The 25,385-nt window shown below is 35.2% G+C and overlaps 1 protein-coding gene across 1 annotated transcript in view; it reads right to left on the bottom strand.

Moving 5' to 3' along the window:
* Nucleotides 1-25,385, bottom strand: part of LOC141506659 (pseudouridine-5'-phosphatase-like) — a 174,149-nt gene that overhangs the window by 102,095 nt on the left and 46,669 nt on the right. The window contains exon 2 of the mRNA XM_074213613.1: nt 1,368-1,586. Within this exon, the coding sequence (XP_074069714.1) occupies nt 1,368-1,586 (219 nt within the window). The remainder of the gene's footprint in view (nt 1-1,367; nt 1,587-25,385) is intronic.

Below are 25,385 nucleotides of genomic sequence, written 5' to 3'. Positions count from 1 at the left end.
ACCTTACCAAGTTTTAAATATTGAGTTTATGCCCCTTACCTTAGAAGAATCTGAAAATAGTTCTCCACTGTATAGCACTTTTAGTCCCATATAATCCAGAATACTTTCTGACCTCCTCCCTTCTAGCAAGAAACAGTAGCAATCCAGTTTTAATCAATTTCCAGTTAAGAAGCCCCATGGAAACTAAATAATCTTTCCGTTTTTTTTTTAAAAGGTTTTCACAAGGCAATGGGTTTAAGTGGCTTGCCCAAGGCCACACAGCTAGGTAATTATTAAGTGTCTGAGGCCAGACCTGAACTCAGGTACTCCTGACTCCAGGGCCGGTACTCTATCCACTGCGCCACCTAACTGCCCCCATAATCTTTCCTTTTCAACAGAAAACAGAATACTAGTAAGAGAAAGGAAAGGAGGTACAAACAATAAAATAAATTATGCCTTTTAAAACTTATAACGCTTACTTGAAATTTTATTATTCTCTTAATACATTCTGCTTCCAGAGATTTTCTGAATTTTTCAGGCTAGAATTGTAATTACTACTTTAAATATGAAATAAGTAAGGATTTTTTTTAACTCACTTTAAATTTAGAAACAACTCTCGTTAGAAAGGAAACTGGACAGAGTCAGAAGCTTTGGGTACTAATCCTTGCTCTACAATTAACGGTACCTTCAGGGAAGTCAACTTCTCTAGATGTCAGCTTCCTTAACTATAAAACAGTAACTAGGAATGAGGAAAGTGTATAAACATTGAGATTATATGATGTCAGTGATCTTCCAAGTCTAAAGTCATCTAATTATATAATATTTACTTAAAAACAAATATACATAAAATAATAGCTATTTTTAAACAACATTGCAGTCAAAGTCAGGGAGCCTTGTTTGAAATTCTTCCTCTGCTAGTTGACACCTGTATGACTTTGGGTAAGGCATTTAAGTGTTTCTGGACCACAGGTTCCACATCTGAAAATGGTGAATGGGAGCCACCTGGGCTATGATATGTCCTTCTGAGCTTCAAATCCATGATTCTGTGATTCTAAGAATGGATTTCAATTTTTTAAAACCCCAACACTTCTTAAGTGCCTCACTAAGAGAAAGCATCAAAGATTAGTTTATCTCACATGAAAGATCTTCCAGCCATTCAAAGTTCAAATAGAGTAGCTCCTGGAAAGATTAACATGGAAACTTCTTCGGACACTCTGAAATACACTCTAACAAAGAAAGGATTTATTTATTTATTGCTGGAAGGGAATACAAGGAATATTCAGGTAAATGAAAATGTCAGATACATATCCTACTTTTTAATGGATGCTTTTCTAGATTGAGGCAGAATTGTTACATTTTTACATGAATGTATTTATTTGAGAAAATACCTGGCATAAGTGCAGCTGAAGGAAATATTTCTTCTTGCTTCTTTCTGCTTTTTTCTATTAGTTCCTCTTTGGTTACTGGAAGATCTAAGACTTCTACAATAACCTTTGCTGCATCCAATGCTTTTTTACCCATAACCATGGCTTTCACATCCCATGTATATTTCTTTCCAAAGCAGGCACAGATTTCCTGAAATATCACCGTATAGAGTCGTTCAGTATCTGGGGGGAAACAAGTTATATTTAGTAGGAATATTTCATTTAAATTTCTGATACTGATTCAGTTGTACGATTTTGAACAAGTAATCATTTTGGGTGGCAGTAGTTATAAAAGAGAGGGTTTAACTAGTTTCTTTTTGTTTTTAGGTCTTTTTTTTTTTGCAAAGCAATGAGGTTAAGTGACTTGCCCAAGACCACACAGCTAGGTACTTATTAAATGTCTGAGGTTGGATTTGATCTCAGGTACTCCTGACTAGTTTCTAAGTCTTTTCCAGCTATAACATTCTACATTAACAGAGTTGTAAGGAGTCAATATGAAATAAGACTCCACAGGTCAGGACCAAAAGATCTTTCATTTAGGCAAAGGTAAAATAAGCAGATAATTAATTCTCTCCAAATTTATTTTGGCCTTCTTTATTTGAAAGGAATAAAATATAAAATGTGATCGTTATGAGGAAATATAATTTCAAAGTAACAATTATGTATATCATTTAGAAAAAGAAAGTAAAGATTGTCTCAATTTTTTTAAAAAATGTGTCTTTGAAAGTATCATGGGGAATTTCATCATTACGAATTATATATGAGCATTTTGCCATCAAGCCTTGAGGTATTTCCGTTCATAATTCACTTCAGAATCTGCCAATACCTTTATTCATTTAAGAATCTCACTGTAGCTTTTAATTTTAAGAATCCCTTCCTGATAGCAGTTGGTTGAGTTAGCCTGAAAATGAACCCCCAAAGAGCCAAATACCCTGACCAGTTAGTTATTTAAAACTGATCAATTAAATATAAACATACTGAAAAGTATGTTGAGTTATTCATTCAAGTAATAATATGATTTAGTAGACAAAGCACTGCACCTGAAATCTGTGATCCTGGGTTCTGGTCCAAGATCCCAGCTACCTCAATTGTTATATGATGGGGTTGACTTAGATGGTGCACAGATCCCCAAAGCATTATCATATTTTAATCTTGAGGAGTGATGACTAAAACAGAAACATTTAAAAAATATTGGTAAATTATTTATTTTCTGTCATTATGCGTTTTCTCAGGGAAAGAACATTAAAAGTACCTTTTGAAAGTTCATGAAATTTTGACTTTAAAATTGGGTCTTTCTGCTTAGAAATTCTGGGAACCACTGAGCCATGTAATATCTAGTTTTAAATTCAATGAAGGTCCAACTGCTTGTAAATAACTTAACTAGAGAGGTATTTAGCAAACTTAAATTACAGACATAAGGAAGAAATGAAATTAGAGGAAATCACTTTGTTAATTACAAAGCATTGTACAAAATGAGCTCATTCTTGAAAATATTCCAATATAAGCATATTATCTTACACATTACATACAAATATATATATGTTGCAGAGGGCTAGCCCCTGGGAGCGATATTCATATATCCTTGGTGACTTTTTCCATCAAAGATATGTGTGGATTATTGCTCATTGTAAGGATCTGTTGCCTCACCAGTGAACCCTGACCTTGGATAATCTGTGGCTCTAGAGGTTTCTTTGATAGAGTACGCATATTTCTAAGAACAAATATTGTAAATTTACCCAGGAAGTTGTAAAACCAAGTCTCCTTTAACCAGTAATTCCTGAGATAAGGTTTTGCTATAAAAAGTCTGAATTTCCAAAAATAAAGTTGGTAGATTTTCACTTCCCAACCTTTTATGTTTGGATATGTTTGTCTATCCAACCTGACTCTTGGAAATTCATGTCTATCCCCAGGGAATCTCTTGTATTTAATGGAAAGTCAGTCAGTTCAAAGGAGGGAAATGAGTAAGGGACATCTCAACATTGGGCAGGTTTTTTAATTCTACTGACTGAGTTTATTTTCCATATGAGATCATTCTTCCATTATGGGATGATGAGTTTTGCAGGCAATAGCTTGTGCCTGAACAGGGACTGAAGGATGGACAGACTACCAGAATGACAGATGGTTGGAAGGACAGTCAGACCTGGAGGGGAATCAATCTTGAAAGGAAAGATAAAGTTTGGACACCTGTGGATCAAAAGAGCGCTCATCAAGGGACAGCAGGCAATTAAGGTAAATAATTTTTCATCAGGTCTAAAACAGGGAGCATTAAAATGAGACAGGGACAGTCTAAGGATAGAGGACATTATTTGAAAGTGCTAAAACAGACAGTTAAAGAAAGAGCCTTGTTAATAACAACAAAACAAGTGGAAGAATTTGTTAAATGTGTATAAAAATTTTGTTCTTGGTTTCTAGGAGTTAATAAGTACTGAAAAATGGGAAACTGGGGAAACAGATGAATGAACATTTTGAACAAGAAGGTCCACCTGGAGATGTTCCTTTGGCTCAGAGTATATTAAAAGTTGATGTAGATGTTCAAACTATTCAGCAGGAAGATAAGAGTAAAAAAGAGTGATGGCTTTTAACTCCAATGCCACCTCCAGACCCATGCCTGCCTCCTAGTGGAAGGAGGGGTGTTGAGGCCAAGGCAGCCAGGCAGTACCTGCCCAGGAGAATCCTCCTCCCAGCTCCCAATTTAGGAATTTGTACTGGAGAATCTTCAGGAGGCTGGGCCCCATCCCCTCAGGCTGTGACAGCAGTTGCTGCTCCTGGACTTCTGGAGGTGGTGGCTCCCCAGCCAGCTTCACCTCCTCCTAACTCTAATAATCCACCTTCTGCTCCTTTACAGTCTAAAGAAGAAAATGCCACCAAAGATAAGGGGCATATGAATACTGTTCAAATAGATTCTCAAAAAAATAGATAAGGGAGAGAAGATTCCATGGGATCTGAGTCATTGTTCTCTTTTCTCGTACTTGAGAGACCTGATCCAAAGATTTCAGGGATTTTTTTGAGAGAATACAATAATTTAGGTTTTAAAACATTTAGAGAATTAAAATCAGCAACAAGCCCTTATGGTAAAACCAGTCCCTATGCTTTGAATATAATAGAAATATTAGGTAGACAAATATTAACCCCAGAAGATTGGACCATGATAGCAAAAACTGCTCTTACACCAGGTTACTTAATATGGAAAACTAAATTTTTTGAGAATTATACTAGTCAGGCTAAAAGAAGTGAAGCAGCGGGGTTAAGAATAACATTTGAAATGCTTTCTAACACTAATCCATGGGCAGGAGTAAATAATCAAATTGGGTATAGTTTACCAGCACAGGAACAGGCATGGCTAAAACTGCCTGAAAAAGGAGGCAATGGGTGTGAGAGATCAGACAGCTTGTTTGCTCATGGTTCACTTATCTAGACCTTGAAGCTAAGTGAGAGAGGAATTAAGAAAAAGCAATAGATAAGAGAGAGAATTATTTCATGAAGACTTAATAAAATGAAATAAAATGTTAAAGTTTAAAAAAAGGTAATTTACTTGAAGTTTTAGAAACAGAAACGTGACAGTATTTGCAGATGAGAAAAGTATGTGTTAAATAAACAATCACAAAAATGTTATTCAATTTCGCAAAGAAAATCAGGTTCATTTTAAAATACTTAATTTGATTATTACAAATAGTGGGGACAACTGAGGATTTTTAAGGAAAAAAAAAAGACTTCCCTCCCAGAAAAGATTTAGGGCTGTTGAAGTTATTTGGTTTACTCTAAGCTGATAGGAGACAGGGGATATTCCAATTAGGCTGAGGGATTTTTGAGTGACTGTTTGCCTTCTAAAAAGTTATAGTTATTTATAGTTAAAATCAAGAAGTGTTAGATATCAAAATCTTTGAATGGAAAAATGTATTGTGAAAAATGGAAGGTTCTCTGCATTTTTCCTCTGGTTTCCTGGAAAATTTTTCCACCTTTGGTGGTGTTATCCTGTTATTTTTTGTCTTTATGTAATGTTTAAAGGGAGTCTCTAGTATGAGAGCAGAGTGGGATTTCCTGGATTTCGGGGGCCTCTGGTTCTAAAGGCTCTGACTCCATTTATGTGTCTATACATGTTTGCTTTAAAATACAGGCAGAGAGAAGCTCTCAGCTCTCTCTCAGGCCTGCTGTTCTCCATGTTCTGATTGGCCAATTTTCTTTTCATTATCTTTTTTAGATCTTTTTTCCCAAAGCTCATGACTGGAGTCAAAAAGGGAGATTTTCCTGAGAATCATGTTAGTTTTGGAGAAGAGGTTCTATTATTTTAACTTATTTTCTAGTGTCTCTTTTCTGGTCTGATAGACTAATAGAATTTTACTTACTGATTTAGCAAATTATACTTATAAGGGACCTAGGAGAAATTGAAATTGTCCCTATAATTATTTTTTGGACTGGTCTTAATTAGCATGATAAAAAATACACACACAGACACACATATACATATATATATATAATAAAAATTTTTTAATGTGAGTAAGGAACGATAAACAGTAAAAGTGAATAATTATTGCATACTACCTTGATATCTCCAATTTCCAGAACAACAATTTGTCAGTGAAGATAGAAAGTTCTTTTAAGTTAGAGCATTGAGAAGTTAGAATAGCACTGATACAGATAAGAAGGATATGCAAACTTTTATATTTTGAAAAGGAAAATAATTTAAGGTAATTTTGAATATGAATTTGGGATTTATTAGATTATTAAGAGAACTTTAAAGAAAATCTTGTAATCATAAAAATGGATTTTAGAAATATCTGGTCTCCAGAAAGGATAATGATCATTGTTGGAAGGGTTGTGGGAAATCTGGGACACTATTACACTGTTGGTGGAGCTGTGAACTCATCCACCCTTTCTGGAGAGAAATTTGGAACTACACCCAAAGGGCAACAAAAATGAGCATACCCTTTGACCCAGCAATACCACTACTGGGTTTATACCCTGAAGAGATGAGGGAAAAGGGTAACAACATCGCTTGTAAAAAATATTTATAGCAGCCCTATTTGTGGTGGCAAAGAATTGGAAATCAAGCAAATGTCCTTCAATTGGGGAATGGCTCAGCAAACTGTGGTATATGTCTGTCATGGAACACTATTGTTCTATTAGAAACCAGGAGGAATGGGATTTCAGGGAAGCCTGGAGGGATTTGCATGAACTGATGCTGAGTGGGATGAGCAGAACCAGAAAAAAACACTGTACACCTTAACAGCAATATGGGGGTGATGTTCAACCTTGAAGGACTCACTCATTCCGTAAGTGCAATAATCGGGAATAATTCTGGGCTGTCTGCAAAGGAGAGTACCATCTGTATCCAGATAAATAGCCATGGAGTTTGAACAAAGTTCAAGGACTATTCCCTTTAATTTAGGAAAAATAAACAGATATCATATTGTCTGATCTTGGAGAGAATGTAATGTTATGAAGAGCAATGGACCTCAGGATGCAGCCCAAACCTTTTCTGCAAAAATCTGAGTTTAACTATCTATATAGGGCAATTCAATAATAAGAATATGAAACATTTTTTGAAAGAAAACAAGAAGAGATGTTTTGCTTTTTGCTTTTTTTTTGTAGGATTTGAGTTTGTAATCCATTCTGCTATTCACTTATGTTTTAAGGGAGACTTCATCCCATTCACATTCAAAGTTATAAGTACTAACTCTTTATTGCCCTCCATGCTATCTTTCCTTCTGTTTGTATTTTTCCCATTTTCCCCTTATCCATATTCCCTATTGTTTTGTTTCTGAACACTGCCACCTTTAGTGTGTTTGCCCTCTTATATCAAGCCCCTCCCATTTCTTTCCCCTTTCCATTTCCCCTTCTTCCCTTCCTTCTGTTCCCCTTTTTCTCCCCTCCCCATCCCACCCTCCCCTTTTCCCCTTTGACTATTTGAAAGGTAAGATAAGTTTCTTAACTGAGTGTGTCTAAGTTAACATCTGATGAGATGAATATTCATGTGTTTCTCATCTCCTCATTTCCCTCAATTACAACAGCTTTTTGTTCCTCGTGATGTAATAAGATTTACCCTATTCAGTGTCTTCCATTCTCCCATCTCCTTACTGTCCGTATTGTTTTTAATCATACTCTGTGAGTCACGGAAAAGTGATGAGTGTCTATCACTTCTGGATAAGTATTTTATCTCAGAGTTACAATTCTCAAAAGTTATGAGTGGGTATACAGTCTCTCTCAAGTGGGTATATAGTCAGTTTCATCTTATTGGATAGTAGTTTTTTTCTTTACCCTTTTTTGCTAAACTTTTCATGTGTCTCTTGAACCTCCTGTTTGATGTCCAAATTTACTATTTAGCTCTGGTCTTTTCACCATGAAAACTTGGAAGTCTCCCATTTCATTAAATGTCTATCTTTTCCCCTGAAAGAAAAGGCTCGGCTTTGCCAGGTAGTGGATTCTTGGCTGCATTCCAAGCTCCCTTAACTTGGGAATATCTCATTCCAGGACCTTTGCTCCCTTAATGTTGCTGTGGCCAGGTCCTGCATAATCCTTACTGTGGCTCCTTGGCATTTTTTTTCTTTCTGGCAGCTTGCAGGATTTTTTCTTTTACCTAACAGTCCTAGAATTTGGCCACAACATTCCTTGATGTTTTCATTTCAGGATCTCTTTGCAGAGGGGATTGATCAATTCTTTCAATAACTATTTTGCACTCTGTATCCATGATATCAGGGCAATTTTCCATCAATAAATCCTATAATATTAAGTCCTAGCTTTTATTCTCTTCAATGTTTTTAGGAAGGCCTATAATTCTCAGGTTGTCCCTTATTGATCTGTTCTCAAGGTCAGTGGATTTGCTGTTGAGGTATTTTACATTTTATTCTATATTTTTTATCTTTTGGCTTTAACACAATCTTGTTGTCTCATGAAGTCAATAGTTTCCACAAATTCCATACTTTTTTTTAGAGAAGAAGATTTTTTCTTCATTTATGTTTTACAACTCCTTTTCCAGCTGGTCAATTCTATTTTTATTTTATTTTATTTTTTGAGATTTTTAATTTATTTTTTATTCTAATTTTGTACAAATGTTTCTTGACATTAATAAAATATTCTTGTTTGCAAGTAAACAAAATACCCCTCCTCCCCCATGAATATAGATAGACTTGCTTGGGCGAAAAAAGTAAAGGGGAGAGAAAAAAATTAAAATAAAAAAAAATCATAGTAATAATTGTAGGTATGGCCAGGTGGAGCAATGGACGAGGCATCAGCCCTGGAGCCACGAGCACCCGAGTCCACATCCAGCCTCATAAACCCAACAATCACCCAGCCGTGTGTCATGCAAGCCACCCGATCCCCACTGCCCTGCAAAAACCAAAAAAAAAAGAAAGAAAAAAAATACCCAAAATAAAATAAAATAGTAATAATAGTAGAGGTGGCTGGGTGGCAGACAGAGCATTGGCCCTTGAGCCAGGAGCACCTGGGTCCAAATCCGGCCCCAGACACCCAAAGATCACCCCGCTATGTGGCCCCAGGCAGGCCATCCAGCCCCACTTGCCCTGCACCCTCCCTCAAATAATAATAACAAAAAATGTGCTTCAGTCTTTGTTCCAACACCAACAACTCTGTCATGGGTGGATCTCATTCTTTATGATAAGTCCATCACAAAAGTTATTTCCATATTTTTCCACCATTGCCATTGCTGATCACAACTCCCTCCTTTCTTATTTCTCCACTACCATGTACTCTATTTTCTCTCTCCTTTCACTCTGACCCTGCTGTAGGGTCGCTGAGTGGCGCAGCAGAAAGATCCCTGGTCCTGGGGCCAAGAGGCCCTGAGCCCCCATACCACCCCTTAGGCCCAGAATCCACCTGGCCCTTATGGTCCCAGGCAGGCCTTCCAATCCCAGCCCCTTGCAAGAAGTAAAAAAGAAAATGTGTTATATCTGGCTACTCTCCCCCCCATGGTCCATCCTCTCCTCCTTCATTTACATCCCCACCCCTTCCCCCTACTCCCCTCTCCTTCTTACTCCAGATGCCTATACCCCATTGAGTATATATGCTGTTTCCTCTCCTAGACATCTCTGATGAGAGCAAAGTTTCCCTCATTCCCCCTTGCCTTTCCACTTCCATATCATTGCAATAGCTCATTGTAATAAAAAAAATCTTATGTGAAATATCTTGGACTATTCCCCCCCCCTTTTTCTTTCTCCCATTCCATTTCCCGTTTTTCTATTGACTCCATTTTTACACCATATTTTGTCTTTGAATTCAGCTTTCTCCTGTGCTTCAACTATAAAAGCTGCCTTTACCTGCTCTATTAACTGAGAAGGTTCATATGAGTATTATCAGTGTCATTTTTCTATGCAGGAATACATGCAGTTCATCCTCATTAAGTCCCTCATATTTCCCCCCTCTCCTCCAATCTCCATGCTTCACCTGAGTCCTGTATCTGAAGATCAAACCTTCTGTTCAGCTCTGGCCATTCCAAAAGCAACCTTTGAAATTCCCCTGGTTCACTGAAAGTCCATCTTTTTCCCTGGAAGAGGACATTCAACCTTGCTGAGTAGTTCATTCTTGGCTGCATTTCTAAGCTCTTTTGCCTTCCGGTATATTGTATTCCAAGCCCTATGAGCTTCCAATGTAGCGGCTGCTAAGTCCTGTGTGATCCTGACTGCAGCTCCGTGATATTTGAACTGTGTCCTTCTGGCTGCTTGTAATATTTTCTCTTTGACTTAGGAGTTCTGGAACTTGGCTATAATATTCCTGGGGGTTGGTTTTTTGGGATCTCTTTCTCGGGGGGGATCAGTGGGTTCTCTCCATTTCTATTTTGCCCTCTGCTTCTAGAATATCAGGGCAATTTTCCTGTAGTAATTCTTTGAAAATGATGTCAAGGCTCTTTTCCTGATCATGACTTTCAGGTATTCCAATAATTTTTAAATTATCTTTCCTAAGTCTGTTTTCCATATCAGTTGTTTTTTTCAATGAGATATTTCACATTTTCTTCTAATTTTCTTTTTTTTTTGTTTTGAAGTATTGATTGCTGATTTCTGGTAAATTCATCAATCTCCGTGAATTCTATTCTTTGTCTAAAGGATTTGTTCTCCTCAGAGTTTTCTTATCTCTTTTTCCATCTGGCCAATTTTGCTTTTTAAAGCATTCTTCTCCTCAATAACTTTTTGAACTGTTTTATCCATTTGACCTAAGCTGGTTTTTAGCATGCTATTTTCTTCAGCATTTTTTTTGATTTCCTTGACTAAGCTGCTGACTTCATTTTCATGACTTTCATTTTTCCTGCATCTCTCTCCTTTCTTTTCCCAGTTTTTCTTCCAACTCCCTCATTTGAATTTCAAAATCTTTTTGGGCTCTGTCATAGCCTGAGCCCAATTTCTGTTTTTCTTGGAGTCTTTAGATGCAGGAGCTTGTGCTTCCTCATCTTCAGACTGAGTATTTTCGTCCTTCTTGGGCTCATTTGCAAAATATTTCTCAATAGTCTTCCTTTTGTTTCTTTGCTTGCTCATTTTCCCAGCCTGGGCCTGGTTTGGGGTGCTTCCTGAGCTTTTGGGACACTCCCACAAGGGTCTCAGTGTGTGAGGCTCTGTCCTGCCTCCTGGTCTGTCAGTCAATTCAATTTTGGAGGAGTTTTCCATTTGCCTGAGACAAACATTTTCTTTTTGCATTTGTCCAATTGCATTTTCCAATGATTTGTTTTCTTGTTGTGAGATGTTAATTTTCTCTTGAGTTTCTTTTCTCAATTTTTCCAATTGATTTTTAAACTTCTTCCTGATTTCATCCAGGAAGTCTTTCTGGGCTGGAGACCAATTCATATTCTCCTAAGCAGTGCTGGATCTCTCTGAGTTAGAATATGTTCTTCTACATATTTCTTCATGGGGGGCCCCCTTTCTCTATCTTTCTAGCATCTTGGTGGGGAGCACCTGGCTCTCAAAGGTTTGCTTTTGAAGATCCAATGGGTTAAGTGACTTGCCCAAGGTCATACAGCTAGTAAGTATCAAGTCAGTGTCTGAGACTAAACTTGAACTCACATCCTCCTGACTCCAGGGATGGTGCTCTCTCCCCTGCACCCTAAAGAGGCTGGATATGAATTCAACTCTTCCTGATTCTAGGTCCACTATTCTATCCAACCCCTTTGAATTTACACTTTAAATGCTACACCAATAAAATTACCAAAGAGGTACTTTATAGAACTTGATAAACTAATAATGAAATTCATTTGGAAAAATGAAAGATATAGAATAGCAAGACAAGTTTTGAGAAGAAGTAAAAACAAAGATTATTAGTACGTTAAGATCTCAAATTATATTATAAAGCAGCAGTAATCAAAGCTCCCTGGTATTGGTTTTATTAGGGACATTGATCAAAAGAGGACAATAGGGGAAAACTCCTTATATGATTTTTTTAAAAACTGTTGAGAAAACTACATAGTAGTATGGCAAAAGTTAGACCTAGATTTATAATACAGTCCATAAAACATTCTGAATGGATATGTACATTTAATATTAGAGAGCATACCAAAAAAAAGAAAAAACCTCTCACAACTATGATTAAGAGATATCTTCTTCACCAAACAAGAGATAGCACCAATCACAAAAGATAAAATAAATAGCTTGTATTTCCTAATACTGAAAAACTTCTGGATAGACAACTTTATTGCATCAAAGACAATAAGGGAAGTGGTTAAATATGGAACATCTAGGTGGCACGATGAATAGGGCACTGGCCCTGGAGTCAGGAGGACTTGAGTTCAATCAGACACTTTGCACTTGCTAGCGGTGTGACTTTGGGTAAGTCACTTAAAAACTTTATTTACCTCAGTTTCTTCAGTCGTAATATGGAGATAATAAAAGCACTCACCTCACAGGCTTTGGTGGGGATCAAATAAGATCATTGCAAAGTTTTTAGCACAATATAGGAAACTTTGTAAGATTATATGAATGGTAAACTGCCTATACCCTTTAAGTCAGCAATTATCACCACACTACTACTAGGTCTATATCCAAAGATCAAGGGAAAAGGAAAAGAACCTATCTGTTCTAAAATAGTTGTAGAAGCAATACTTGAGGTGGCAAAGAATTAGAAATTGCATCAACTGGGAAATGGAAGAACAAGTTGTAGTATATGACTGTGATGGAATACTTATGTGCTATAAGAAATAATGATCTCAATCATCTTAGAAAAACATGGAAAGTTTTGAATGAAATAAGGAAGAGTGAAATGAGCAAAATGAAGAAAACACTGTATATAGTAAGAGCACTATTATTTTAGGAACAATTTTCAGTGAATATGTTAAAATTTTAAGTATTCAAATTTTGAATGAAGATGCTATCTGCATCCAGAGAATAACAGTATATATAAAATAATTTTATACAGAGAGAGAGAGAGAGAGAGAGAGAGAGAGAGAGAGCGCTATCACTACTGTGAGGGGGGAGGGGGGAAAAAGAAAACAAAGTTACTTAACTTTATTATATATTTAAAAGGAATAGCAAGCTGTACAAAATAGATTTGCAGTTTCATGTGCAATCTTTTTAAAAAATAATAGTTATAGAAACTCTTATTGTACTCCATAGATAAATAAGATTTTTTTTAAAAAAGGGAAAGAAAATAGATAAAAGAGTGGAAAAAATCCTTTTTCGAAAGGGGCTTAAAAGGTGAAATTTTATAAAAGCTAATGAACAACTGTTATACATTAATAATGCATTAGCTGAAGGAGAGAAAAAGAAGTAGAATCTACTTAAATGAGAGGGTAAAAGAGGGCCCCAAAATATAACAGAGGGAGCAACCGATAAATAAAATCCTAAGTAGAAAGGAGCAACAAATGAAAGAGGAGTTCAAGAGTAAGGAGATAAACTGTAGGAAGAGGGTCAACTTATATACATATGCATATGTATACATGCATGCATGCATACACACATACACATGTATGTAAATAAAGGAATCTAATACAGTTTATAGTAAAATTGGAGAAAAAAATATCTTAACTTAAATATTTGAGACAGATTGAGGAACATACAAACCTAAATCATAACTTTAAATATGAATGGATTAAACAATCCAATAAAACAAAAAATAGTGACAGACTGGATAAGAAAATAAAGTACTACAATCTGTTGCTTATTAAGAAACACCTTTAAAAACAAAGACATAACACAAAATAAAATTGAGATTGAAAAAATTTACTATGCATCACGTGATTTGAAAAAAAGGAGCTACCACTATGTTAATCAGACAAAGCAAAAACATTCTATACAGTAAAATGGAGAAAACAAGGAAATGACACTTTACTGGAAGGAATCATAGGCAACAAATCATTATCAAAAATTAACTTATATACTCCAAATACTATAGCATTCATATTCATACAGGAAACATTATTTGAGCTTCAAAAAGACAGAGACGTAGTACAATTGTGACAGGAAATTTCAATATGTCTCTATCAGTTCTAGATTTATCTAAAGAAGATAAACAAAAGGAAAAATATGAAATCAAACAAATTTTTGCTGAAACTAGAGCTAATATGTAAACTCAAATGGAAACTTTAAATCTTATTTTTCAATTCATATTTTATTTTTCAAATTATATGGTATGAAATTTTTTACCATTCATCCATATGCATATATATAATATATATATATATATATATATATATATATATTTAAGTTACATAATTTTCTTCTACCTTTCCTTTTCACTACCCTTTCTCCCTCCCCCACCAGCAGCAGTCTGCTGAATATTGTATTGTATATACACATTTGCGTTTAGTATGTTTACAGATTAGTCATTTTCTGTATGAGAAGTTAGGACTAAGGGCAAAGAAAGAAAATCATGAGATAAGAAGGAAAAATATAAGAAAATTTTTTTAAAAAGTGAGCATAGTGATCATTCAGATTCTGCAAGCTTTGGTCTTGTTTTTTTCTTCCTCTGGATGGGGACAGCATTGTCCATAGTGGGTCTCCTAGGATTGTCCTAGCTCTTTGAACTGCTGAGAGGAGCTGCATTCATCAAGGCTGATCAACTAATAATGTGGTTGTTAACGTGTACAATACTCTCTTGGTTCTACTCCTTTTGCTCAGCATCAGTTCCTGTAAATCGTTCCTCTCTTGAGCCCAACCATTCATGGTTTCTTATAAAACAATACTCCATAACATTCATATACCATAACATATTCAGCCATTCCCCAATTTTCAATTCTTTGCCAAAACAAAAAGAGAAATGAATATTTTGGAACATGTAGGTCTTTTTCCATTATTTTTTATGGTTTCTTCTGGATAGGGCTAGTATTGATACTGCTAGGTCAAGGACATGATCAGTTTTTATTGTTCTTTGTGCATAGTTCCATAATGCTCTCCAGAATCTTTGGATCAATTCACAAATAACAAAGAAGTCTAAAATAAGGAATAGTTAAAGGACAAATCATGTGATAGAGTTTCTGGGAGGAGCCAAGATGGTGGCATGAAACTAATGCTTCTGGAGCTTTTCCCTACCAAAAATAAATAAAGTCTCTGAATTGGCATTCAAGCTATAGATCCCACCAAGAAAAAGAAAAGATTCAAAGAAGTTTTAAACAGTAAACAACATGGAGGATATTCAGTGAAGATCTGTCTTTTGGGGAAAGGGGAAGTAAAAGCCCAGGAAGAGGGAGAGTGGGAAAACCAGCTGGAGGCTTTTAGCCACAGTGCAAACCAGATCCCAACAGCTTGACAACAGCAGAAGTCCTGGCAGCTAGATAGTAAGCCAGCAGAAAGGAACACAACCCTAAACAAAAAGACAGAACTGGGTCAGGAACAAAACACGCTAAGTCAGAACCTGGACAAAAAGGAGGTAACAAAGCTCTGCAAAGGCAAGGTCTGGACTGCATAGGCAATATCTTGGCCAATGACAAACCAGGGATCAGACCACAGCCCTAGCATAAAAAGCTTGGATCTATACTCCCTATGCCAGAGGAGCAAAGCCAAAACAACACAAAGATGATAACAATGCCATGTTTGAATTAGAAATCAGTGAAAAATCTCTGACAGGGGAAGTCGTAAAAGAGCCTATGAACTGGAATCAAATTCAAAAGTTCATCAAGGAGTTTACAAATGAATTTAAAAATCAAAGAGAGGAAGAATCAAAACGGGAAAAAAAATGAGAAATCATGTAGGAAAATTATGAAAAATTGACCAGCAAAACAAAAACAATTTAAATATGAAGGAAATACAATCAGACACTCACAGGACCGACCTATCAGCCTTATCACTGAAGGATGGGAAGACTTGGAATACCATATAATGTAGGGCAAAGGATCTGGGATTACAGCTCAGAATTGACTACCCTGAAAAATCCAGCATATACTGTCATCAAAAAAAGATGGATGTTCAAAGAAATAGAGAACTTCCAGAATTTCCTGACACAAAGATTAGAACTGAACAGAGAATTCAGTTGCCAAATATATGACTCAAGAGATGCATAAAAAGGTAAATGAAAAAGGGAAGGAAAAAACAAAACAAAACCAATGTTGGTCAAGACCATCAAATTGTATACAACCCTAAGAGGGAAGACAGAACACTCCAAATAGGATAATTAAAGGGTTTAATATAATTGAAGAGAATGGACTTAAAGGAAATGGATATAGTTGGTTCTTATCTTTCCATTGAAGAGGTCCAAGATGATATTACTATGCTTGAGACAAAAAGCCCGGAAGGAAGGCAGGGGTGTTAACTAATGTCTCATTATCCTTTGACCCATTTTAATTCTGCTGTGCTGACAAAAGCTTTGCTTGGAGGACCTGAGTCAGTGTCTGTAACTTATAATCATTTGTAAAGTTCTCAAGTGAGACCTTCAGAGTCTCCCAGTACTTAGAGCTCTTTAAGATTCTTGTAATTGGGGCGGCTAGGTGGCGTAGTGGATAAAGCACCGGCCTTGGAGTCAGGAGTACCTGGGTTCAAATCCGGTCTCAGACACTTAATAATTACCTAGATGTGTGGCCTTGGGCAAGCCACTTAACACCATTTGCCTTGCAAAAAAAAAAAAACTAAAAAAAAAGATTCTTGTAATTAATTACAATAATTGTACATTAATTACAATTAATTACAAGGGTTTGAGTTGGGGGAGAGGGTAAAGTGTGAGAGAAAATAGGCTTGGGGGGAGAGGTACAAATAATTCAAGAAATGATTTGGATTTGGATGACACTTTGACTCATGAGGAGGATTGTGTATCCTTGGAGGGTACTTGAAAAAGGGGGTAAGGTAAAAAATGATTATAATTATAATTTGAAGCAATGTTGATTATCAAGCAAACAAATAATCAAACTGTAATTAATGATACCTGATTAATAGTATTTGAGTGATAAATAACACGTTAACACCTTTGTGAAGAGGCAACATTTATAATTTTAGATGGAAAAAAGGTAGACTATTAACATTGAGTAAATACTATTCAACAGATTTGGCCCAGAGAGGGAATAAAATACATTTCCATTGCATTAAAAAATCTATCCTAATCTATAGGGAAGAGGATTAATTAAAGGATTAATAAAAGGGAAGACAAAGGTATAAGAGAAAAAAGTAAGATTAAGCAAAGTTAAAGGGGAAAGGGAATAAAATTTTGGTGAGGCTGAATAAGAGGAAAGGAAAGAAAAAAATTTAAATGGAGATAGCAAAGAGGAAAATACAGAATTAACAATCTTAACTGTAAAATGTGAATGGGATGAACCATCCCATAAAATGAAAGCAGACAGCAAAATGTTAGATTAAAACCAGAATCCTACATGTTTTTTTACAAGAAACACATTTGAAGCAGAGGCTACATACAGGGTAAAGGTAAAAGGATGGAGAAAAATGTTATGCCTCAGCTGAAATTAAAAAAAAATCAGGGTAGTGTTCCTGATATTGGGTAAAATAAAAGCAGAAATTGGTCACATTAAAAGGGATGGGGAAGGAAGCTACATCATCTTAAAAGGCACCATGGGTGATGAAGCTACATCATTCCTAAACATGCAAGCATCTATTGGTATAGCTTCCATATTTCACAAGGAAAAGCTAAATGAATTACAAGGAGACACAGACAGCAAAACTTTAATAATGGGTGACCTCAACTCAACCTCCCTCTCTCAGAACTAGATAAATCTAATCACAAAATAAACAAGAAGGGAATCTTAGAAATCTTAGAAAATTTAGATATGATAGACCTCTGGAGAAAACTTAAGGAGGATAGAAAAGAATGTACCTTTTTCTTGGCAATACATGGCATCTATATTAAAACTGATCATATACTAGGGTCCAAAAACCTTATAAACAAATGCAGAAATAATAAATACACACTTCTCAGACTATGATGCAATAAAATTACATGTAATAAAGGGTCATGAAAAGATAAACAAAAATTTAATTGGAAATTAAATAACTTAATCAGTGGATCAAACAGCAAATAATAGAAATAATAATAATATCCAAGAAAATTATACTAATGAAATATCATACCATAATTTATGGGATGCAGTCAAGGCAGTGAGGGGAAACTTAAAGAGATAATTTGGACCTACTTTGCCAAATTGTATGCCAATAAATTGGATAACCTGAGTGAATAGATGAATATTTACAGAAATATAAACTGCCCAAATTAGCAAAAGAACAAATAAAATACCTAAATAACCAAATAACCCCATTTCAGAAAGAAATTGAAGAAACCATCAATAAACTCCCTAAAAAAAGTCTCTAGGTCCAGATGATTTGCAAGTAAATTCAACAAAACATTTTTTAAAAGATTTTATTTATTTTGAGTTTTACAATTTTCCCCCTAATCTTTCTTTTCTCCCCCCCACCCCCATAGAAGGCAATTTGTCAGTCTCTGCATTGTTTTCATGGTATACATTGATCCAAATTGAATGTGATGAGAGAGAAAACATATCCTTAAGGAAGAAACACAAAAAGTAAAGGAGATAACAAGATCAGACCTAAGATATCAGGTTTGGGGTTTTTTTTTCTAAATTAAAGGTAAATAATTTTTGTTCAAACTCCACAGTTCTTTCTCTGGATACAGATGGTATTCTCCATTGCAGACAGCCCCAAATTATCCCTGATTGTTACAATGATGGAATGAGCAAGTCCATCAAGGTTGATCATCACCCCCATGTTGCTGTTAGGGTGTACAATGTTTTTCTGGTTCTGCTCATCTCACTCAGCATGCAAATCGCTTCAGGCTTCCCTGAATTCCCATTCCTCCTGGTTTCTAATAGAATAATAGTGTTCCATGACATACATATATATATATATCACAGTTTGTTAAGCCATTCCCCAATTGAAGAACATTTACTTAATTTCCAATTCTTTGCCACCACAAACAAATGATGTTTTCACCCTTTTCATCACCTCTTCAGGGTATAGGTCTGGTAGTGGTATTGCTGGATCAAAGGGTATGCACATTTTTGTGGCCCTTTGGACATATCTACAAAACATTTAAGGAACAATTAATTCATATTCTACATAAACTATTTTTAAAAATAGGAGAGGAAGGAGTTCTGCCAAATGCCTTTTATGACAGCAATATGGTGCTGATACCTAAACCAGGAAGAACCAAAACATAGAAAGAAAATCATAGACCAATCTCTCTAAAGAATATTGATGCAAAAATCTTAAATAAGATTTAAGCAATGAGACTACATCAAGTTAGTACTAGAATAATACACCACGATCAGTTAGGATTTATATCATGTAGGCAGGGATGGTTTCAATATTAGAAAAACACTCAATATAATTGAACAAATCAATAACAAAAACCAACAGAAATCATATGATTATCTCAATAGATGCTGGAAAAGCCTTTAACAAAATATAACATCCATTCCTATGAAAAACACTATAAAGTTTAGGAACAAATGGAGTTTACCTTAAAATAATAAATGATATCTATCTAAAACCATCAACAAATATTTTAGGTAATAGGGATAAACTCAGAGCATTTCCAGTAAAATCAGGGGTAAAACAAGGATGCCCATTATCACCATTATTATTCAATATAAGATTAGAAATGCTAGCTTTACAGTAAGAAAAGAAAAAGAAATAGAAGGAATCAGAATTGGCAACGAGGAAGCAAAGATTGAACTCTTTGCAGATGATATGATGATCTATCTAGAGAACCCAAGAAAATCATCTTAAAAACTCCTAGAAACAATGAAAAAATTCAGGATATAAAATAACCTCCCATAAATCATTAGCATTTCTATATGAATAACAAAACCCAAGAGCAAGAGATAGAAAGAGAAATTCCATTTAAAGTAACTATAGACAACATTAAATACATGGGAATCTCTCTCTCAAGGCAAATCCAGAAACTATATAAACACCAGTATAATGCACTTTTCAACCAAAGAAAATTAGATCTCAATAACTGAAAAAATGTCAGTTGCTCACGATTTAGTTAATATAATGAAAATGACAATTCTACCCAAATTAAATTACTTATTCAATACCATACCAATCAAACTACCCAATAATTATTTTACCAAGATAGAAAAAAAATAGTAACAAAATTCATCTGGAGCAACAAAAGGTCAAGAATAGCAAGGGAACTGATGGAAAAAATGTAAAGTGACCTAGTTCTACCCGATCTAAAACTACACTATAAAGCGGCAGTCATCAAAACTGCCTGGTAATGGTTAAGAAATAGAGCAATGGGGGCAACTAAGTAGAGCACCAGCCCTGGAGTCAGAAGGACCTGAGTTCAAATCTGACCTCAGACACTGTGCAACCTTAGGCAAGTCAATTAACCCGATTGCCCTTGCAAAAAAAAAAAACCTAACCAAAAAAAAAAAAAAGAAATAGAGCAATGGATCAATGATTAGTATAGGTTCAAAAGAAACCATATAAATGACTACAGCAATCTACTCTTTGACAAATCGAAAGACATCAGCTTTTGGGATAACTCACTATTAGACAAAAATTGTCAGGAAAACTGAAAAATAGTATGGCAAAACTAGGCATAGACCCACATCTCACACCCTGTATCAAAATAAGGTCAAAACAGTTACAGGATTTAGACACAAAGGGAGACACCATAGATAAATTAATAGACCAAGAAATACTTTATATTTCAAGATCTATAGAAATGGGACAAATTTATGACCAAATGAGAAATAGAGTATATTATAAACTACAAAATGAATGATCTTGACTATATTAAATTAAAACATTTTTGCACTGCCAAAATTAGAAAGGAAGCAGAAATCTGGAAAACAATCTTCATAACTAGGAGTTCTGATGAAGGTTTCATTTGTAAAATATATAGAGAAGGTTTATAAGGTTACAAGTCATCCCCCAATTGATAAAAGGTCAAAAGATAAGAATAGACAGTTTTCAAATGAAGAAATTAAAACAATATAAAATCATATGAAGAAATGCTCCAAATCATTATTGATTAGAGAAATGCAAATTAAAACCACTAGGAGGCATGACCTCACACCTATCAGGTTGGCTAACATGAGAAAAAGGGGAAATGATCAATGTTGGAAAGGTTGTGGGAGGACTAGGACACTGATGCATTTCTGGTGGAGTTGTGAATGGATCCAACCATTCTGGAGTGCAATATGGAACTATGCTAAAAGAGCAATAAAACTGTTCCTTCCCTTTGACCCAGCAATTCCCATTCTAGGTCCATATCCAGAAGAAATCATAAAAATGGGGAAAATCCCACATGTCCAAAATATTCATGGCAGCTCTTTTTTTGTAGTTGCAAAGAATTGGAAATTGAGGGGATGCCCATCAATTTGGTTACAGCTAAGCAAGTTATATGAATACTATAGAATATTATTCTTCTATAAGAAACCATAAATGGTCAGACTCTAGAGAAGCATAGAATGAGTTACAGGATCTGATGCTGGGTGAAAGGAACAGAACCAAGAGAACAATGTATACATTAACAACATCATGAGATGATCAACCTTGATGGAAGCAGCTCCTCTCAGCAATACAGAGAGCTGGGACAACTGTATTAGCTATGGACAATGCTATCCCCATCCAAAGAAAGAAAAACAAAGCAAAACAAAAAATCCCTTCAGAATCTGATGAACACTTTATAAAAAATTACCTCTTATGTATCTCTTTCCCTTAATCCTAATTCCTCATTTGGAAAATGGCTCATCTGTAAACATGTTTATCAAAAATATCTATGTTCAATATTAAACTGACTATTCACAGCTGAGGGGAGGGGTAGGTGGGAAGGGAGGGTAGAAGGAAATTTTGCAACAAAAAATACATTTGCATATAGATGAATGTTGAAAAACTTTCATAATATGTATTTGGAAAATTAAAGTATCAATTAATAAAAAGAACAAATCATGAAAAACAGCAAAATTATCAATGCCAGCTAAAACAGACTCAGGAAGAAAATCATATGTTTACAATCATAAATTTTACAAAAGGTGCTCAATGCTCAAAATATGCATTTTTAAAAATTAGAATATCAATAAATAAGGCTAATGTAAGCATGGAAGAGGAGATATTAAACATAAAATAGAGAAAATGGAAATAAAAACCCAAATAAAACTAAAAGCTAGTTCCTTTAAAAGACCAGTAAAACTGATAAAACTTTGGCTGATGTGATTAAAAAGAAGGAAAAATTCAAATCAATAAAATAGCAAAGAAGCACAAATTAATTATAGCAAAACCCGAAAAAATGAAGAGAAAATCAATGTAGAATGTATAATTATATGTTAACAAAACATAATAGAAAACAAGTACAGTAATAATTTCAAAAATATAAAATACAAACTATATATGAACTGATCTTATATAAACTGATTTCAGAAAAGCAAATAGTTCTAGCTATAATGGAATTACCAAGGGGGGGGATTCATAGGAGAATTCTATCAAGCTTTAAAACAACAGTTAATACCCACATTACACAATTATTCTCAAGAATTGAGAAAGAACCATACCAGAACTTTTGTGAGACAAACATGATAATAATACCTAAACCATAAAAAGAAAACTATAGGTCAATATCATTAATGAACACTGACTCAATTTTTTTAAAATGCTACCAAACAAATTAAAGTAAGTTATTTAAGAATAATCATATTAAAAACCCAAAATATCCAAACCACATGATCAACTTAAGAAATGCAGAAACAAGTTTTGATAAAGTAAAATGTGCTTTAATGCTAAAAACTCTAAAGAGTAAGAGTAGTTTAATATAATAAAAAGAATCTATCTAAACCAAAAAAAGTAAGCATCCCTCCCTATTATTATTTGATAAGGTTCTAGTAATGTTAGCAATAGAAATAAGACAAGAGAAAGTGATTAAGAGAATAAAGATAGTTAATGAGGAGATAAAACTATCCCTGATGCTGATATGATGGGTTTACTTGAAAAAAAACAGGGAATGCGATCCAGCAATATACTATGAGTTCTATATCTTAATTACTATAAAAATAGAGGAAAGGACCTATATTTAGACAAATATTTATAGCAGATCTTTCTGCATGGGCAAAGAATTGGATATTGAAGGGAATGCCAATCAATGAGGGAATGGCTGAACTGAGGCACATGGATGTAATAGAAAATTTTGTGCTATAAGAAATGACAAGCAGGTGAGAGCAGAATGAGAATATTGTATACAGTAACAGCAATATTGTACAACGATCAACTATGACAGACAGTTCTTTCCAGCAATACAGTGATCCAAGACAATTCCAAAGGATTCATAATGGAAAATGCTATCCACATCCTGAGAAAAACGGAGTTTGAATGAAGAGCAGAGCATACTATTTTCACTTGTTTTTTCCTAGTGGGTGTTTTGTTTGTTTTATTTATCTTATTTTTGGTATGTTTCTTCTTTCACTATGGGATTTATATACAAATATGTTTTACATGATTGAACAAATGTAACATCAAATTGCTTGTTGTTTTAGGGAAGGGGAAGGGAATCAAGAAAAGGGGAAAAATTGGAACTTGTAAAATTTTTTAAATGAATGTTAAAAATTGCCTTTATATGTAATTAGAAAAAATTCAATTTAACATTAAAAAAACCCATGAGAATAAGCAAAGATACTAATTGAGATAATTAACAACTTCAGCTAAGTTATAGGCTGCAAGATAAATTCTCAAAATTCAACATTTCTATATAATAATAAGAAAACAAGAGAAACAACAATAGAAAGGGAAATACCATTACAGATAACTACAAAATGCATATAATTTCTGGGGATCAACCTTCCAAAATTCACAAGACTTGTGTTGCATTCATTTTAAGAAATGAAGAACAACCTAAATAGCTGGAGAAATATTCAGTGATCAGGTTTAGGTCATGTCAATATAAAAATATGACAATACAATATTACCAAAATTAATTTAATATTAATGATGATAACTACCATTCATATAGTACTCTTCAAGTAACCCCATATTGTGCTAAGCACTTTGCAGTGACCTTATTTGTGTCTCACCACAACTCTGAGAGGTAGGTACTCATATTATTCCCATTTTATGGATGAAGAAACTGAGGTAAACAGAAACTAACTGATTTGCCTAGGGTCACAGTTATTGTTTGAGGTTGAATTTGAATTTGTCTTTCTGATTCTAGGACCTCTGTTCTATCTACTCACCACTTTTGAATTTATACTTTAAATGCTAAACAAATAAAATTACCAAGGAGAAACTTCATAGAAATTGATAAAATAATAATGAAATTCATTTAGAAAAAATATAAGATACAGAATATCAAGGGAAGTTTTGAAAAGAAATAACAAAGATTATTAGCACTTCCAGACTTCAAATTTTATTATAAAGCAGCAGTCTTGGATAGCTGATATTGGTTAGAGATATTATTGATTCAAAAGAGGAAAATAGGAGAAAATTCCATATTTTTGTTAAAACTGTTGAGTGGGATATTCCCTCTTAAAGAGTTAATATTCCACTTCCTGCCAAGATGGCGGAGAGAAGACAGACACTGTGATAGTGCTCTCTCTTTCCCCTCAAATATAACATGAGAGAAACCTCTTAATAGAAATTCGATCAACAAAACCCAGAAAGAAAAGCTGGGAGAAGATCACCTACTAAGAAGGTCTGTCTCAGGGGACCATGGGTGAACCAGGAGATGAGAGCAGAGGATCAGCGCTGTGGATGGCAGCTGGGGGAGGCCAGAGTGTCAACCTCAGCCAGGGAGACTTCGGTGAGTGGTGGGTGCCAGATTCAGCTTTAGCTGTGGAGTCTTTGGCTAGAGGGAAAAGAGCTACAAGAGGGTGAGTTCCAGCACAGAGTCTCAGAGCCTGGAGAACAACCAGCTGGACCAGGGACCCTTCGCCCAGAACAAACAAAAAACAACCCCCCACCCCCACCCCTACCCCCTCAGGCCTCCAGAGCTCACTCAACAGAAAGAGATTAACTCCCTCCCACAGGGCCCAGCACAGTGTTCAAGGTGAACCCAGACCCTGCTGATGAGCCTCACTCCAGAGAAAGCAACCAGCACCCCCTACTGGCTGTCTCTTGGAATTGCTAAGCCAAGTGGCTCTTCAAAAGCAAACCTCTGAGAGCCTGCTCACCCCAGCCCAACACAAGATGAAAAAAGGCCAGAGAAAAGGGGAGGGGGGGGAGGGCCCATGGAGAAATACTTAGAAAAGATAGATCTTAACCCAGAGAGATCTAGTATTGTTGAGGAGAATATGAATTGGTCTCCAGTCCAGGAAGACTTCCTTGAAGAAATCAGGAAGGAGTTTAAAAATCAACTGGAAAAATTGGGAGAAGAAACTCAAGAGAAAATTAACATCCCAAAATGAGAAAACAAATCCTTGGGGAAAAAAAACAATTGGACAAATACAAAATGCGAATAACTCTCTCAGATCTTCAATTGGGCAAATGCAAAAAGAAAATGATTCTCTCAAATCCTCAATTGGGCAAAATCAAAAAAGAAATGATTCTCTCAAAACTACATTTGGGCAAATAGAAAAGGCCTTCAAAAATAGAATGGACCAACTGGAAAAGGAGTTTCAAAAGATAAAGGAAGAAAAATCTTCACCTCTAAAACAAGAGAATGGAA

Source organism: Macrotis lagotis, chromosome 1, assembly GCF_037893015.1.
Source record: "Macrotis lagotis isolate mMagLag1 chromosome 1, bilby.v1.9.chrom.fasta, whole genome shotgun sequence".
NCBI classification, from domain to species: domain Eukaryota; kingdom Metazoa; phylum Chordata; class Mammalia; order Peramelemorphia; family Peramelidae; genus Macrotis; species Macrotis lagotis.
Note: the sequence above shows the minus strand (reverse complement) of the source record. Positions and strands in the feature narration are given on the sequence as shown.